Source organism: Opisthorchis viverrini, assembly GCF_000715545.1.
Source record: "Opisthorchis viverrini unplaced genomic scaffold opera_v5_254, whole genome shotgun sequence".
Taxonomy (NCBI): domain Eukaryota; kingdom Metazoa; phylum Platyhelminthes; class Trematoda; order Opisthorchiida; family Opisthorchiidae; genus Opisthorchis; species Opisthorchis viverrini.
The window spans coordinates 23438-43409 of record NW_008751906.1 but is presented as its reverse complement, the minus strand read 5'-3'; the positions used below and the strand labels follow the sequence as shown (position 1 = coordinate 43409).

General features: G+C 40.9%; 1 protein-coding gene across 1 annotated transcript in view; it reads right to left on the bottom strand.

Annotated features, from left to right (window-relative positions):
- Positions 1–1261: 1261 nt before the first annotated feature.
- T265_09001 (hypothetical protein) overlaps positions 1262–19972 on the bottom strand; it is a gene marked incomplete at both ends in the record, with an annotated part of 33241 nt that continues 14530 nt past the window's right edge. Inside the window, 2 exons of the mRNA XM_009174956.1 lie at positions 1262–1717; positions 10088–10237. Coding sequence (XP_009173220.1) covers positions 1365–1717; positions 10088–10237 — 503 coding nt within the window. The remainder of the gene's footprint in view (positions 1718–10087; positions 10238–19972) is intronic.

Below are 19972 nucleotides of genomic sequence, written 5' to 3'. Positions count from 1 at the left end.
CAAGGGAAAATGGAGTTAAGCGACGCTTTTATGGGAATCACAAACAAATTGTGCCTTGGCTGTTATACAGAACTTGTAAGCTTTCAAGCAGTTTCATAAAGCTAAACACTGGACTCGCTTAGGATAGCACCGAATCAGTTCGGACTTAAACTCGGCAAATGTCGATACAGGGATTGGTCAAGCTGTAAACTTTTCCCAACTGGGTTAGAAATGACAGAAGGCATCTTATGCAACATTGTATTACAGTGCTCATCCCCAAGCACGTGCACCTCCAAAGTCAAGCGCTATCGGGTGGGTTGCTTCCATGAAAGGGGAGGCTATTTATATCCATGTTTTTGCCCTCATAAAGAAAATAGTACTCACCATATTGCAGATACTTTTATATTTCTCTATTACACCTATCAATTCTCACCGCCCGGTAGTTTTTGGGTTAATCACAATCAGCTTCGTTAATGCCACAAAATGCCACCAGGTTACGTCCACATACAATGCCCATATCTTTGGCCTCATTTTAATTGAATGCCAAAAGTACTGCCTTCGCTTTTTATTGTAGTGCACCGACACTACTTGTGATTATCAATGGTTTGCTATACTTTTCAACCACCATAGTTTGTCATAGCCCAGTTGAGCTGCGTGTTCTTAGAAACCAGCAAAGCATAACATCAATTTGGTTGTTTTACTAATCCAGTGAGGTATTTCGTAGATGTTCCTCTGGCTCTCCCTTTGCACGGCCCTATATTTCCGCCACAGTGGGTCCCATCAGCTTGGTTTGTCGAAATTTTGTGGAAAGCGAAACAAAGCCATCATGGGTCAGATGGGACCCACCTGGCTTAGGTGCAACCGTATAGCAGCTTGTACAATGTGGTGATGGCTTATTGCTTATAGCTTTTCGGTTTGAACGACAAGTGTACTGAGACTGGTTTTACACAGAATAGGCTCGAATATAGCTGAGGCGCTGCTACCTCATCAGTGAATTTTTGTGCGCGTGTGAGTATTCCACCGTTTATGTATGTGTATATGTAACCATCAATAGTGTGCTTGGTGTTCACGAACGAAGCGCATGAGAGGAGTGTAATCAGCTCGTAGCACATGCCATCCGTCAGTTCTGATGTGATAGAAAAGGATTCAAAACAAACTGCTGGTGGTTTGTGAAGAATAACAGAATATGAGTTATTCCCATGCTCCTGATGTGTAGTTGATTCTTACTTATTGATTCTAACCTACCGCTCAATGATGTATTCACTGAAAACACTTCTATCAACGAGAATTTATTTGTGTCAGCATAACAAAATAGCCATTGGTAATACAAACGGAAAAGAGTGTAAATTTTCAAGACAACTCACACACACAGGCATACAATCACATCAAAAATAACCAGTTCGTCGGTTGGGAACAAAAGATTGATTGTGTTGGTCCGTTTTACAATCTTTTCGCATGAGGTAAAGTAAATTGGCAAAGAACAGAAACAAAACTGAGGCGACAGAAAACCAGTAGGCCCAGCCAAGCAGGATGGTGGGCGAGTGGTGTGCATGTGTCTCGAATAGGCTCTTTGCAGCCCTTCGAATTTCACCAATTCTGAAGGATCCGTTTGCTGACCAAGCGTTGGGCGTCAACGGCCACATTGCAAAATTCTGCCTTTCAAAGCCCGCCGATTTCGCCAGGTCATCGTGTCGTAGATAGTCAGCCCAGGCGGCCACGGAAGCCAGTATGCTGACGACTGAGTTGAAACAATTGGGATGGTTCGAAAGCAAATGATGAGAAGCAGTAATTGATTTAATAACGTCTAGTACCATTTAAATATGACCCAGATAGTTTTCAAGAGACGTCTGGCATTTACACCACATCCGCAACTTGTATACATATGCATGATACGAGCAGATTAAATACCACGGAACGCCTTACAACAATTAGTCACTGGGCTGATTACAAACATATCACTGAGTACGCATTAACCATTCATAGAGCTGGTGAAAAAAGTGATTTGTATAGACGTGGCACAGTGTTTTTTTTTAGTGTAAACGGCCTAGCTGACTACGCAGAAGAGAAACGAAACTTCAATCAGCATCTTTTTGAGGTAGACTTGTTAGACACGTGATCAGTTGAACACAAGGATACTAAGTTCAACAGCCTGCTTGGTTTACCTGCCACATGCTTTGCGTGGACAAATGTTAAATTTGAAGTTTTGGGAGTCCACTTACCAAATCACTCCTAAATGTTAGGCGGAAATAAACTGGGTTTTACGCTACACCGTTATTCAACGGCTTTCTATGGTTTCCCCCATTTTCCGTCGCATGACTTGTCTGGACAGCTGTTGCCACGCAAGGTGTTAAGGAGTAAACCTGGCTCACTAGACAGGGTTGGGACATGCAAATCTCTGCTGTCTTGTCATACAGACAACCTAACAAGGTCCTTTTCAAAATCAGTGGAACAAAACTTGCGGAATATTTGTACTAACAAACCCAAGGTTTTAGTCCTCACATCAGCTCACCGCAAAAAGAGAATATATCCAGCTCCAAGAACTTCAGTCACTTTTTGTTCCACACATGAAATTAACAACAGAATAGATTGTGTTGAACACCTGCAGTATGACCACGTTTACCAAGCTGCTTAACAAAAATGTATCACCAGTGTACGTAGAGTAAATTCCTAGGTATACCATTTCTACTTGAAGGCGTCTATGCTGACGTCACCCTACATGTATCAACTATACCTGAATTAACAAGAAGTCTCGTACCAACACCATCTGTCTGGTTTCGGCCTTACACCCATAGTATACCGTAGGAGAAGCATTTTTTGATATGGTGTAACGGCGGTTGCTACTGATGAGGTATGCGAGTAGTATGTGGTCTTCTAGTGACCCCGCCTCGCGTTGAGTGGAAAGTGGGGTTTATTAAGCATTCTATGGAACCACTTGGCAGCATTCGTTTACAATTACGTGATAATCAATGAATATCCACGACAGTTCAAGAAGAAGCGTGAGGATGGTTAATTTAAAAAAAATAAGATGAATATGAGATGTTTGCTTTCCTGTCCAATAGCTGGCAACATGTGGTTGGTGTTTGCTAACGAACAGTATTCTTCCTTGCACTGGCGGTGAAGCGCATGTGCAAAAGTTGTTCTTGTGAATGCTGCGTAGTTTACCACAGAGATGCAGATGTAAGAACAGGTTAAAAATTTACTGGTAATACAGATTTTAGTGGGCCGAATTTGTGTCCAAAATTTGTGTTCAATACAAGCGCAGGCGCCAAAAATGCTGTACTTCGCTATGGAGCCTTAATTTCGACCAACAATTCACGAACTTTGGAGTATCATAACGGTATATCGGAACAGTGAAAATCCTGGAAGCCATACAGGTGAGGTATATATGTCCAAGTAAAGTCGTGAAAATTATATTATTAAGATATAGATTTCTTTAACTACATAGTCACCTACCTTCAAATTAGTGAAAGCACAGGTAAGCTTCGTTTTAGTTTTTCATATCATGTTGGGCTCCACTTTGAATTTGACTGTGTCACACATAATCCGCTCCATCCTACTGATGCACACTTGATGGCTCAGTGGAATTATCATTAATATACTGGAAGATGGTTAGATTGGGTTGTTGGGAAAGGAAAGCTGGTACACGTGCACGCATTGATATGACTGTGAAGCTTGTGTTAACTTTTCAATTTCATTTTGATTTGGTTGGTTCATTGTAAAATACATTCTGAAACGTTTCTTGGTCCAGTTGCTGATGACAAATGGCTAGTTTGTGGGATCATGTTTACATTACATAACACCAAAGCGAGTTATTTGTAGACTTTAGCTTCCAAGTTTGAAAACCCAGCGTTTGTTTGGTCCCGTCCAAAAATATTGATGGGAGAAATGCTATAGCACACAATGGTAGTCGGTACCCCGTATTTTAAATACGGTTAAAAAATCAGTCCTATCCCCTTAATGCTTTTATGATCTCAAATCACACCAAAAGTGGTCAGTAAAATGTTCTATAGATAATAGATTCCCGTGTTTCGTTTTCCCCCATTCTCGACTTTGATAAGCAAACCAAACACCCGCCAAATTGCAAATATCCTTCGGAAGGCCACTTATTCAGTAAACGAATAAGAATCCTCAATTTTCGCTCATGAGTTCCCTACGCCCATGTGATGAATTTTCATTGTTTGAAAAGCGTCTGCACACCATCCTTTATGAATGTGAACCTAGGCAGACGTGATAATACAACCGACTAATTAAGATTAATTGGACGATTCGATGCAGTCTGACGATGGTGGGTTGATCAAATTTTGGCGAATGCTATGTCTCACAGCGGGGGCACGAGGGTTCGTTTATCCATTAGCAGTCAGAAAGACAATGCCGCATTCTAGACTCATCACGGTCGACCGTCAACAGACAGCTTACAATTCAGACAAAATTTTGATCATTCTTAGCAGTTAACCGTTTTGTTTACCCAGTTGCGTGCAAACTGGTATTCGCAGGGGCGACACGAGCACTCATTCCATCCTAAATGAATGTAGGATGACGAATGTGTGCGCCAGTCACATCAAGCACTTTCTACCAGAGCAAGATTTCACATATGGGAATAAATAGCTGCAAGGATAGTGTAGTTATTTGGGACAGAATCGTGTGACACAGGTGTTTTCTTCTAGGCTTCTGCTTACAATTATTTTTAGGAACATGAACACTTCCCATGAAAAAAAGGTTTTCCATTTATTTCTGTGTTTCGGAATGAGCATTTGCGAAAAGATCAGCGGGGCATTTTTTTCTGCGGAATTCTAATGTATTTGTAAATACTGTAAAGACACGCACAATATGACGAATTGTTTTTTGCCCCGGCGAAGCGTGTTATTGCGGCCACCACTAAACATTTATTGTTTATTTTATTCGCACCCTTCCTCGTCCAGGTTAATATTATTGTATCTGTTGGATACCATTTTAATTCGAATAACCACACTTCACTTGTTTCTCCCAAAATGTTGTCATTTAACGAAATCCCTTCAAATTGGACTGCATTTTGGACTCATTAAGGCACGGGGATCAACGGCAACTCAAGGATACTGCTAGGCTGGAGATGCGTCACGTGACACGGCACCACTTATAAGGTTGATGAAAACTCTTCGATAGCCCGTGACCGGATTAATCTTTCTTCTGACAAGCAAAGGTGGTTAGATTCCACTCTTATCTCGTACTTGAAAACCGAATTACACGTCACTAGAGATACCACATCACGGTTATCATCAGCATCAACATCATTACTAGTTCCACCACCACCACCACCACCACCATCATCATCATCATCATAATTACTGCTTCGTCGGACTTTGCCCAACGCATCTTCTAAAATGGAAAAAGTGAAGGATTCTTGTAACATGTTACGTTTTAACTGAGGGCTAGAACTAATTTCACCGAAATAAACCAGTTTGAGATATGACCGGTCGTGTATTTAGGCTTTTATTCCACAATGAACTTTCCAAAAATGAGATAAGAAAAAAGGCGACCATGAAGAGGTTTCCTTGGAATATGATTGGTACACTATGTCCCTGCCTGACACTTTCCAGGATTAAATGTTCTGCAAAAACTGCCTCATGTTTCCGCTAGCACCATCTCTGAGACATGGGAACATTTTCGTGGCATAAACACACTACCCATAAGGTTAGTGAAAAGAGTTCGACGCACTCAATTCTGCCACTTTTCGGACAACCTCAGTGTAAAACCACAAGGAAACATAAAATGGCCAGGTTTTGTATGTGCAAACTGTTGACTGCACAAATTGACATCCACCTCTAATTGTACAGTTTGGTTGATTGAAGGATCGAATAAGCGGAAGTGCTTCCGGTATTTTTTGTTGTTTGCTCTAGATGGACACAATTTTCACTCACAGACCTCCGGAACTAAATGATTTCTTCATACTCAAGCAAAAGGTAGCCAGAATATTCTGTGTAAAACTCTCCTGAAAGTTTATTTTCGCTTCAAAATGTGCCTGTCATCAGACAAGCAAGTTTACTTTAAATACATCTGTTCAGTAGCGCCATGGGTGCCTACATCTTGTCAACCTAAGCAGCTCTAAAAATCCAAATTTAGATTTACCTGGTGTCTTATTGGAAGGCACCACAGCTTAAGGAAACCCACATCTCTAATGCGATCTTTTCAGTTCTTTTCAGTGTTGTTAACATGAACCACATGCTTGAATTGCTACAGATTACGGAAGCGAAATCCCACACTGCATTTGTGGTCGAAGTCGCACTTGCAAGTGGCTTGCTAGATACGCTTTTTATAGGTTGGTCTGATGGGTTGTCTGACGCTTGTCTCGTCTGGTTACAATTTTTGAACGCCACCAACAGCTGGTCAGAGATAGCTTTGGCCTTGACAATCGTCACTTTCCAACCTATAGTAAATGATTTATATCTAAGCAGGACAGACCCCATGATTTCCATGGAGCCTTGACAGAGGGATACAAAAATCACTTCCAAGCCAAAGCAACCTTTTGCCGAAGAGTATTTGGGTTCCTTTCATAATTTGATTCATAACTCCATAATTTCACAATTTTATTTTTTACTTACTTTTGCTTAGCTCGGTGGAGATAGAACAGAATTAGCCTCCAATTGTGCATGTATTTATACTTTTATTGTGTCGACTCTGTCGACGAAATGAGTGGCGATAGAATCGCCTGCTGTTGAGTAGTTAAGTGTCATTCGTGAAACTTGCGTGACGATCGCCAAGGAAGTGATGACAAGCGTTGCACTTGGAAGAATGCAAAAACTTATCTTGGACATTTATCACTGGTCAGTGAACAAACGTGCGTCGCATTGACCGATATCACCACCCAATTTTTCATATAACAGCAAAAATCGAACAGTTTCCTGAATTTGTTTGGGAATTCTCATCGAGTTTCACCTGCGTAAGGCTTCCTGTGTCCCTAAGGCTGAATTCCCTCCAGGCTAAATTTTGCTCGCAAAAATTACACACGAATGAGGATAGCCCATTTTCATACGGCTTGTTCTGAAACTTATTCTTGAACTGGCCTGGTGTTCACTGGCGGCGGTCGTGGCCCTGTCAACTACAAGCAAAAGTTACTCACAGATTGTATCACTAGCACATGAAATCTGTCTAAAAATTTCTCAGCCGAGATGTCAATGAAATCAGCCATGTGACATGAGTTAGTTATGGCCTTACAGAACATACTATTTCTGTCTACCACCACTGGTAAAAGCCTATTATTGTTCAAGTTCAGTGCTTTCCAAAAGTGATGTCACTTAGTATAACCAATGTTGTTTCTGGCGATAAAGCGATTTTTTGTGGAAGTTGATTCAGCTTTCTATTTTATTTCAAACAGACGAAGCCCACAAATCTTCGCTCAGCTTCATTAAAAATACATCAGTACGGTCACTTCAGAGTCGACAGAGGAGATGGAAAACCTTTGCTTGCATCAATCACCGCCTTTTTCCGACCAGTATTAATTGCGAAAATAAAAAATCAGACCGATTAAGCCGGTGGATCCGGGTGTTTCGCACAAAGTGCACTGCGCGATAAGTATCAGCCATGTAAACTAAACAGCTGAAAACAATACCATGACAAGTCCACGATCCACCAAATTGTCAGCTAGGATATCGGAAACCAAGTCAACCGGAGCCGAAAAGCCGTCTTTACAAGGCAGTTGTAAGCATAGTATAACTATGTCTATCCAAAAGCTAATTCCTTGTTCTGACTACTTTCATCATCATCACCAGCGTCTTTAATTCACTGAAGGAGTTTCTTAGTTTCATACTGTCTGAAACGAAACACTGCATGCTTGTAACTGATAGCCAAAGCGAATCATTAAAGTGGCAGGAAAACGGAAAGGTTAGCGTGTTCGTTATATGAAATAAAAGTATAACATGCCAATGTTAACATTGATGCCGAGTTTTAAAATGTCGCCGGTTGAGAATGTTTGGCGGGTCAGCAAGATGAAATGAAAGCGGCTGCAGACAATCGAAATAGTTTGGGATGTTCACATCCACGTGCCCCTTACAAGGGGTGATCAGAAACCTCACAGAAAACACCGCTGTGGTAAGCATACCAACAGCTTCTATCCGGAACGCTAAGCTAAAGCTTTTTGATCGTTTTGCCTTGGATTTATTTTGGGTGAGGTTTGCGTCGGGTGATTCTTCACTTCGCCTAAAGGTGCTCTAAGCCAAAAAGACACTTGTGTGTATTAATTTAGAAGTCTTATTCATAGTTGCAAGCATGTTTTTTTGGAAGGTATGCGTCAGTGTGCACTGCTGGTGAAAGAAGCAGAACCGGCCTGCACGAAGTGGTCTAATAAAAAACAAGAAATATCCAGTTACAAGCTAATGGACAGGAAAGTAAACGCTACATAAGCATGTAGTTTTTGGAACATTTTTAGAACATTCTAAAGTGTCGTATTGAACGTCCGTGGATATTAGATGATCGTTACGAAATTGTGAACGAATGCACTAAGCAGTTTCGCAAGTTCCGTAATGAAATCCACCTTCCATTTGACGCGGTGCGGAGCTTCCACATGACCGCAGACTTCTCACATGTCTCATTAGTAGTATACGGCGTTACATTGGCATATTATTGAGATGCTGTTGTTGTTAATGTTGTAGTTGCTGATTTTACTGCACAGCTGGATGAAACTTAATCTGTAGCAAATTTTGTCACTATTTTATGCAGCCTGAGATAATAATGTAGACTCAGGATCTACGGTATTTATCCTAAAATTGCTGGTGCAAGATGACACAAAATTTTCAGCCATTTTTAACACGACGCGGGCTGTCATCACGTCCCAGAGGGGGAGAAACATCTGAACAGATTCAGGCTAACTGGTTCAAGAACCATGTTCAGGATCTTTGAAATTTCAGTGTGGTGCAGCAAGGTGTGAGAAGCGCCACACACTCAACTAATGAATGTAAGCAATGGTCCCCAGAATACCAGGTAGTAGATGTTCAGCGAATGCCTGAAAGCTCCGTGGAGCATGAGAAACTCTGGTGGTGGAAAATACTTTTTTATTAGGAGGGTATCATCCTGTATAGCCTATGGCGGTGATTATCCAGGAGAAATTAATCAGTTCTGAAACATACAACGAAGTCCACATTTCGGCCTCTCATTTATCAATCTGATTCTGTCTAGAATACTTGGAATCAGCGTAAAATACAGAATTTATGAAAACATGCATCACTTTTATTTCTAGAGATATATAAATAAACAATAAACCAATCTACGGGAGTTATGTAGACACTGGCAGAGTTTTCGGTGTGTCTGGCAATGAAGGGCCACCATATTTATGCAGAGATCGAGGACCTTCTCGAATTAGATTTTCCTCATTATTATTATCCGCCACTTTCTCTATTTGTAGCACCCACGTTAAGCGATGAGTTTAGTGGGTGATCAGCTACGGGATGTATGCCATTTTTGATCCCACCTTGTTTCCAGCAATAAAAACCGTGAATTTCCTCGGGTCACAAAAATTCAATACGGGTGTGATTGCTTCACGTCGTGTAATCAGCTTACCTCTAAGAAAGGGCTCACTTTGCTCATCTGTGGCACAATACGCAAATTTCTAATTACTTAAAAGGAGACGGAGTGATATATCAAGCGTAAAGTCCATCTACATCTTCGAGTTCATTGGCGAAGGAGAATTAGGCAGCTATAAAAGCCCTATTAACTATTTATGGTTTCTGGAAAGTCTTAACTCCGGTGCTAATATGTCAGCAATGTGTCGTTGTGAAGAACGTTAGACCAGCCTTTCTTTATTCAGAATTATTCGAAATGTTCCTCTTTATATAACCCGGCTTTTTCTTGAAACATATAACCAACGCTTAAGATAGCTGAACAAAATTCTTTCTGTATCCAATGAGTTTACTGCTACCAAAACAGACTGTTCCTACGGGTGTATGGTGATATGACACTGGTGTCACAGTTTGAAAAATTGTGAATATCTTATTCATTTCACATGGAAACAAGTTTAAACATATATTCATGCACTTTATAATTTCTGCTCGGACAAGTTTAATTTTCTTCCAGTGCTATACTATAGTGACATTTGTAGACATCAGAGAGTGATCACACATAAGTTGTATAATCAGGTACTTACAGGCAGTTACCAAGCTGCCGAACTGGAGAATCCGGCATCGCCTTGAATTTTTAGCCTTTGGCATCAGGATACGCAGTAGTCCAACCACAAAGGCACAAAAGCTTGCTAGAATACCACAACGCATAAGCAGTTTCGCATGATAGTATTCGGCTAAAACAGAGGAAAAAAAGTGAAATGCCATCTTAGACGATTTGGAAAGAGTTGGAACTGGCTAGTGATATCCCTTTAGCTGATCTTACAAAACACCGTGTGAGCTGGAGCGAATAGAAGAACATCTGAGTTACATGTTGTTTCCATTTAAGTAGTTTAACTTCGATGTACCATCAAGAGACGAAATTTGACGGAAGCCTCCGCAGGTTATCGTCATTCCAATTAGGCAGTCCAGTCACCCTACTGAGAGTCGACGGTCGGTTTGTCTAACTTATGAATACAAATAGTGTGAAATATTAGGCCTGCCTATTCGATGACACCCAGGTACCTGGTCACTGTGGCGCTCAGAATGACTTTCAGAATTCCAATAAACAAAGATATATGCCATTTTTCACCAGTTAACCATGGTTTACATTGTACAGTGAATCTACAAAGTACGCTGTGCTGACTGATAAAGCAACTGCTTTTTCGCTCAAAACTTGCGGATTCATCCTCATTTTAGTGTTGTTTCTGTTTCAGAGTCGACACAGAACAAGTTCAGTTTTTGTCCGTGTTGATCATTTGCTAGCGTTACACCACATATAGCCAAAAAATGTTTCCATGCCGAAATCTATCAGTTCTTATGTTGGTCTTTTAAAATCTGGAATCATGGACCATCCAGTCGAATATCAGTGAGGCTATCCACTTACTGGTTCTATCTATAGAGCAGCTGTACATGCTTCCATTATCCAATTTTGACAGATGTTGTTACCAGAAAAAAAACATGCTATTTTAAGCAATCAGCAGTTCATTAAGTTTATGTAGATAATTTTGTTCCCCTTGATTGTCACATTGTAATCCAGGGGTGCTGGACACACGACATGCGGCACATTAGACACTCCAAATCACCGAGAAGAAAGTGGTGAGCGAGGATTAAATGGGGCGTATACAGGAGATTATTCTGTTTTGGCCGGAAAATACACTTTTGTAACTTTGTAGGCATGGAGTACGAGCTACGTCGTTTCAATCGTCCAGAGAACGCTGTTCATAATGCTAGCAGGGTTGAAATGTATTAGCGCAATTGACGTGCAAAGCGTGAACTTTTATGGAAGAAGCCTGGAGAAGCATGTGAAAATACCCCACGAATCCTGTCGATTACGACAAAAGCCATCAGCTTAATCTATCATTCAGAAGTAACAGTTCATTTGAACTCGTAACCTAACCGGTTCATTAGTTAGGCAAGTTAAGTAGTGATCGGTCGGTGAGCTCAATACTGGTCAACGAAGCGCTGTGGTAACGGAATCATTCGTTTGTAGATGCCTCGTACGCTACCTCAGTTGGACGCTCTGACAATTATCGCAAATCAACGTTGAGCAGATGTCGTCAAGCAGCGGTACCAGACAATCGAAACACGTGATTGGCGTGACTGCTGTCCAGTTGAACGATGAAACGCGTCGGATCAGTCTGACTGAGCCAATTAGCCTGATGTATCCGAAGCGACCAAACTGACCCAAGGCTCTTACGAAAAACGCAAAGGCAATCACCATCCGACTGCTCCAACCAACTTTGTGTGGACAGAAAATTTACTTGAATGCGTTGACTCTGCCTTGGTGTACCAAATACTACGGTTGCTGGCCTCCGTTGTGTGACCGAAATAACATAATTTTACCGTTAAATTTAATCTCTAATCCGAAAGTGATTTAATTGAACATTCCGTTTATATGGGGATGGGGACTTCAGTGAAACTAACCGTTTACAACAACAGTCATCGTAAGATGACACTGAATTATTCGACGTTGTTAAAACTCTATTTTGTAGAAAGCATTTCATCCTTGGATGGACGAATTTCAGAAGCGAACGGTAGGAAGGGGGACATTTATTCTCCAAGCAGTGTCAAAAAATTAGCTTTCAATGGAAAACTGAACCTTCGCAGGGACACTAGCTACCTAACCGTATAACACCACGAGTCCAACTACATTCTTTGTGAGCGGAATCTCTGGCCACGTACTCAGAACGTTTGTATGCACTTTACTGCAGTACAAATAAATTGCTGGAAGTATGAAGCGATTTGGAAATTTTTGTGGAGATTTCATCCCAAAAGTGAAGCTAATCTATGCACTGTACAACTGTTTCATCCTCATTGGGAATCATCAGCAGTGTTCGTCTGAGACGTACCACCACCTGTGTAACCTTGACTCTTCTGCTACAAGCGGTTCCTTACACGTAAACAGGATGTACCTCTGCTCCTCCTTCAACCACAGGATCTACATCACGTGATCACACGCAATGACTGGTTCCTTGAGCAAAGACCTTTCAGATGGAAACTTCACCCAGTGGGCGAATTTTACTATTCTTGTACTTGTAGAGTAGAGTAGGAGATTAGTAGAGTAGAGTAGGAGAGTAGAGAAGTACAGTAGGAGATTAGGGATATTTGATGTTGATTGATAACCATACATATTGGTACACTATAAATAATTCTTTACAAGTTTGAAACCCAAATTAGTTGGGAGCGAAATTTAGCACTTGAATGCACAAACTCGTAAGAATAGCATACGTGCTAGGGTAACATGAGTGTTAAATGAGGTAAAAAAGTGCGCAAAACTGACGTTATCAACAAAATTACCTGCTTCTTCTCCATTATTCAAGTTTATCTTTCAAGGGCTATTTCATCAAGCGTGTCTGTTCCCTGTTGAGTGTTTCGCCCGCAAAACTCTTGCCATGTGGGAAGCGCTCCTTTATTCGTGCAATACCCCGTGTCGTTTTTAGCGGCAATATTTCATTTCGTATTCTGAACTCGCGTTTGAAACCGTCTTAGCGAACAGATGCTTTCTTTTGCATGGTTCAAAATACATTCCCCAACGGTACGCAGGCCCGATTTATTTACACTGGGTGTTGATTTCGGCTAATACGGAAATGTGGGAGCCCGTCGATTGTCGAACCGAAACTTTACTATCCAGGTGTACAACTAGGCCACTAAAAAGCAGCGACTGAGAGCGGTTAAATCAATGAAATTTACTTGGCGGCCTTTCTAACGCAACTTTGTTACTAAAGCAATGGTCAGCTGACTCGTTGCGTCATGGCTAAAGTAAACGGCACTGATGAATCTAATCAGTTGAGCTGTGCAGGGAATGAGTACAGAGCGTGAGACATTTGAGTGTGGATACAACATTCCCAGGTTTTTCAAGGAATGTCCCATATTTACTAGGATTTATCTTGTTTTAACAAATTCGGTAGTGCAAAACTTTCAGTCACACAGGTACGTCCCACTAGTAGGTTCAGACATGTTTAGCGCTACCAAGTTTTTTCTTAAGTCGTAAATTTCGGTAGGACATCTGTGATTTGACCCGAGCTGGTAAAGAGAAATAACCAGTGGATACCGAAAACCGACAATGCACAGGCACATTTTCAGGTGAAGAAAATTTCACTGCTGACCACAGCCCTATCTCAAATCCAGCTAGTCAGATGGTACGTATATATTCTGTAACACGGAGACACCACAGCAGGTGGTAGCAGGTGCGTTTATTTTTTCTGGTAGGTGCAAACCGTAACTGGTGGGGAATACCACAGTAATTCGAATTCGAAAGTAAGAAGGTAACTGCAGAACACAACCTAAAGTTTATGCAAGCAGCTCTCTGAAAATCCATATTGTGCAATTAGGGCAATAGTAATGACGCTGAGGGAATACGTTTGCACCAAATCGTTTCACGAATTGCACCATCTGTTTCACATATGAGTTATCTGAAAAGTATTCACTGCTTGAAGTAAAGCAGGTGTTTCTCTGAACAAAAATGCTCAGCTAAATTTTGCTACCAGCTAGCTGAAATGTACATTGTAAAACACCAAATTAAGGAAACGTAGCGTATCAGTCAGTCGGTCTTACGTCATCATATTCAGGATGATCCATTAAGTCATTCTCCTGTCCTGCTAAATTTGTGATTCGCTGTCTGAAAACGTGAGAGGCGTCAAAAAAACTAATTAGATTTGAGATGTGAGGACAAGTTCCGGTGAGACAACCTTAGTGAACGTGCCCTGCTGTCCAAACGTCGTAGGAAGCTTGTGCTGATGAGGATATACTTTATGTATAGAGATGAAATGAATAAATTTGTGAGATTGTATCACATGATTCATGAAGATCCTATTTACCGTGGCGAAACTTCAATAAGAATGCACCATAAATGTTTTTCCCAGTGTCATTTAACTAAGGATATTCAAACACCATGGCCCCGAGCAAGGATTGCTTATGAGGACACTGCATGGTGGGTGGGAACGACCGAGGTCCGGACAGTCCATGGCCTGAAAGAACTGTGCCTTTCCTAGACGGGGACTCAATTCATGAATGGTAATTGACATCGAAAAATATGGTCCAATCGCGCATTGCGTAGTGCTTGTTCGTCAAGACTGTGGTCTTTAGAGCGCAGCTGCTTAGATTTCTCGGCGCTTTAGATAAATGGGTTGATTCTATACAAACTTACTGTGTCATCGGCTTTAATGTTTAGCACTATCATTTGAATGCTGTTTTCTTCCGATGCTTAAAACTGCAACAGATGGGACCAATTTGCTATTCCTGTATGACTTATAGCTCATAAGCGCAACTTGAATGAACCTGGTGCAATTGGTCACTCAAAATGTTAATTGTTTCACTGTTGTGTGCTTAGAACTTCAAGAACGGTAGGAAAACTAAGCGCAAATCACTCACATTCAGGATACATGCAATTAGTGATGCTAACTTTGGATACTTTTTCCGATGTGGTGGGCCAGAATTCATTCTCTCCTGTCATTCGCTGTATCAAAAATGATCACCCAACCCATCTCAAATGTTGCGTTTTCTCACCCTTTGGAAACCAATTTGCTTGTCTGAAAAATTTGATCTCGAAATTTGAGCGAACAGATTGGTATAGTGTCAGGCATTTCTTGCGCGTGAGGATCAGGTCTCGTAAACTTATCCTTTTGAGTTACCACCCGTCCTCATACGAGTTTGAAGTAAAAACTGGGCCCAACTTACCAATCCTGTTTTGATTTTAAAATACCCAGGGTGCTTAATTTGTTTATTAAAAAACCAGGCCCGGAGATGCATCTGTGTGGTTGGTCTAAAAAATGGAGGAATAGAGATGCAATAACTGAAAGAAGATGCAGTGAATCTGGATGGATATTTTTGTCAGACCAATAAGCAAATTTTTCGTTTGCAGAAAGGAAACGAAAATCAGCATTTAACTTCTAACTTAGAGGTGGCTACTGCGATCTATTTATTGTCCTGCCAAAAACAACTTAATGCATTTAAGCCAGAAGTATTGATTTTTTTTGACGGTTGTTCCACACTGACATCTTCAAATATAATCTGGCCACTTTTTATACACTAAATTCTACGTAGTGTTCTCGATCATCCATATGGATCGAACCCGTTAGATATTCCTCCTGAAAAGAGGCAACTTTTACGTAGCCAAGTTTTAAATTGGGCTAACGTTTTTAACTTTGTCTGGCTGTGTTTAACCACTGTCTTTCGAGAACATACTGCGATACTACCTGATATTAACAAGAGCCAAATATTGATAAAAGAAATTTGTGGCTTACATTGATCCCCATTTATTCAAGCTGACTCACCAATTAATAACCAATAATGAGTAATCGATTCCTATCCGTGGCTTGCCTGCATCTCGATGACATCTGCATGGTCCAGTACAGCCCAAAATATTTCAATGAATAGTTACTGAATAGTTGGTTTCTAACAATCTCTGTTCGGACACAGCTGAGTATGTTGCTTGTAAAACCCACTCAGATGTTGCGATCACAAGGGGCTGAACGTTTCAATCGTGAATTTTAGAGAGAAGTTTGGAGAATGGGAGGCAATTGAACACAAAAAAATTGTTTCGGTAAACAAAGCACCTTAAATCTAGGAAAATTCATCGGTGTAATTCGTTCAGTCAAAAGTGAATTGAAGTTTTTTTTGGAAAACCATTTTCAATTTCATTTTAGTTGAGTTACCAAATAAAGCAGGGATGAATTTCACGCTTGTGGGATTAAACGAACTAATTTGGTTTTCTAGTTGACAGTCAGTTGTTGCGTTGGAAACGATGATGGTTGTAAAAGCTTATCCTCTGTCCTATACTAATGCAAATTTTCCAATGTTCTCCTGTTCTTTTGTCACAGTCAGTCTGGAGGTTACTTTCTTTAAATCATGAAAAATGTGTTCTAGTTTCTGAAACTAGTTGATTCCTTACCAGCAAAGCGTTTTACATAATTCATATCTTATGTAAGCAGAAGTGAGGATGTAACAGATAAGTACCCATTTTTTTATTGAATTTTGTCTCTGTATGAATAGTTGAGAGTTAAAGGCGTCTCCGTAAACTACTTCAGACGACACGATATGTTGCAGACAGTGTAAATCCCGGGAGAAAGCGTTCCATGCTATAATATGTGAGTCTTAAGCATCGCTAGGTATTTGCAAAATGTTAGAGAGATGTGTAAAGTGTTTTGTGGGGCGAAATCGTTTTGTCGTGGATATAGTCTTCATTTCAGCACGCTGTATATGACAAACGGCAGATCATGCCTGTCACCCTGAGAATTACTTTAGAAAACAATGCATATAAGGTAGTCTCTAAAGTCAGATTGAAAGGCACACGGAATTCGTTGAATATTATTTTATTAACTCGTTTGCAGTTGCCATATGCTTTTCGGGTTCAATTTAAGTAAGATCGCTTATTACGTTTTCCCCAGTGATAATGTTCTTGTGATTTTACAACAATTGTATTGAATTGCGGACTGCTTATCAAGTTTTGCTTATACGGTTTCCCGAATCCATCACAGACTTTTTGAAACCATGTACATTGGGACGGATGCCTCTGCCAATACAAACCTCCAAAACGTAGTTAGTCTGTATGGACGATACTTTTGGGATTGTTCAGTGGAGTGAACTACGCTGAGCATACCAATTAGTAAATAAACTCTTGCGGGTAAAGTTTTACGGTGTAGAGGAAAAATGATGAAATTGTGGCATTCATGGTGTGCCTGTCGAAAGTTTAACTCTATAAGCTGAAGCCATCGAATAGGCAGCACACCCGAAGTACTCATCCGTTAAAGATGGCATCAAAATTGTTACAAAAAGTACTTCATCCGGACCTAGCTGAAGCGGATTTAGATGCACTGCAACATCACGGAGACTGTGTAGAGAACAGTAACGGTTGTAAGGAGTTTTCTAGTATCACGGATGTCCAAGTAACATTCTATGGCTAATTCTGAGAAAATCCGAGCCGATCAATAAGGAAACAGAAAGAGACGTTTCCAGTGGATCAAAATTCACTACATAAAAACCACTATGGAATGGACAGCAAATACTATGCGGAAGGAACGATTACGGGATAAGATGACGAGGACAAACGTATCATACAAGATTTGATGTAAACATGAAAACAAACGTTCATGCGACGACTGGTACGATCTAGACTACTAGCACTCTCAAAGGCGATTGTAATCCGACTGTTGAATCCGCAATTTTGCATCCAGAATAAACTTGTGCGACTTCTGAACTCAAACTGGCCTACGAAACATTCGGTCCCATAAGTCTCTCTGACATAAACGTCACTTACCTGATTCCGTGACCCATTGACCTATCCCTCATCCAACCCCCCTTCATTTGATTTCTATTTCTCTAAAGTGTATGTAGCGCCGATCCACGTGATTTCTGGTACCGTATAAAGTTGTGATGTATTAGCCAAGAGGAACAATCACGGAAAACAACATTCGTTCGCCACCTTCGTTTTTATGGGACTGGCGGTTAGGAAGTGTTTTCCAGCTCACCGAATAAACGGCAAGAATACACGGTCAATCTTGATTGGCCCTTACGCACGAAGACCAAAACAAACATATTTGGAACAAGAGAACAATAACCAGTCACTAAATAAGCAGCAAGAAGAAAATAGAGTCAACTTCTGAAAGCCTGGCACCCAACCAAAAACATAGTCAAATATATCGAACTTGATTTGATCTGTCAGCCACCTAGAATATGAGGACCGCACGACCGAACCTGCACACTTTATTAGCAGACATTTATAGAAGGAGCAGGCTGACCCAACTTCGAAAAACTAATCAACCTGACCGGAATGTACACTTACCTAATAAGCTAAATAAACAAACTAGTAGAAGCTTCCGGCAGGTCTTACCAAAGAAAAGTATCTGCATAGATAACCAAGCACATGGAACTCTCCCAGGACAACCATGGTAGCTATAGTAGACAGGGAAGTGCGACCGACAAAGGAAACTCAATAAACTCAGACCACGACTCAACACAAACTGCAAACAAATCATTCACGTGGGAGGAAGAGAACCGATAAACAATAGAAAGCGCCAGCAGATCTAACCAAACTCAAACAAAGATGTCAGCGACGCAGCACACAGTGGATTTACGTGGAGGGTGCTTTTCAATTAGCTAGTCATGCCAACAGGTACCAGTTCGTAGTTTGAAGGTGTACATGCCTGAACATGCTTAATAGTAAATATACGCGTAGCCACACTCTGATGATAGATCGTTGATTCATTTTTTGTATCCGATTACCGAATTCGGTAAACAGATCAACAACCACCGGGTCTCTATCACTATACGAGCCACCGCTATTGAGACACTTGCCCTACTTTTGCTCAAATACACTCACAAACCCAGGCGTTAAGCCGAAAGCCGACGATCGATCGGACATTCGAGGACAGGCTATTCGAGTTGGACTTATGTTGGAAGAAACGCTATTGGAATACGCACACTGTTAGATAAACTGATTATCGGTGTAAACATTTTACTCCTGACGTTTCAGTGTAGTACTTGTGGAACTGTAGTACGGGATAATGACATTCCTCAGGCTACATTGTTCAGGTTGCTCAATTTCGCTGAAAAAAGTGTTGTTATAGTAAGGTGAAGATGTTTATATTTCCCGATAAATTAATATTCTCGGTTCGATGATTGAACGTGTTTCGTTCCTAAATCGATAGATCCATTTACCCCAAATTCGTTCTATACCAAAAATACACGACTAAGTGCCGAGCTATCCACGAGACTATTGACAACATTCATCATCGTCATCAGAGGGAGTAACATCAGTTTTGACGCTGATGCTTCACTGCCGTATTTGACATTCGGATTTACGTTGTCAACTCATGACTTATGTACAGGACAAACTGAGTGGATTTGGCATATAGACATTTTTTGAGGTTTGACAGTGCTCGTATTAATTACCATGCATCAAAAATTATTAGCACCTCTGTAAACCCATACGAATTTTTATTTGCAGCAGTCTACCGGGGTCACTTTGGTATCATTCACATGGTTCAGCCCCTGACTATCGCTTACATGATATTAAGTCCAAAGAACACACTCAAACCGGAGGCAAATAAAATCTGAGGACAAAAACTTAACGACCACACATGGTCAGAAATGTGTTGTAATCAAATTTTAATAGCCCCCCGAACACAAGCAAATGTGAATTACAGAAAGAAGAATGAACTACCCTCTCAAATGGTTCAGCGTATGCATCCTAGGAAACAGATAAACAATCACTCGAAAGACGTAAGGCACAATCATTATCATCATCATCATAGACAACAACATCCGTGTTGGCACTAATGCTTTTCTGCCATGAAGGCACATTCCAGAGTGGAATTCATCGATTTACGTAGACAGTGCCACGAGAAGAATGGCAGCCAAACGCTTTAGACCGGTGGTATTGGGTAACCATTGAAGCCCAGTGATGCTCACTGTTAGCGACCGATGGCGCCATA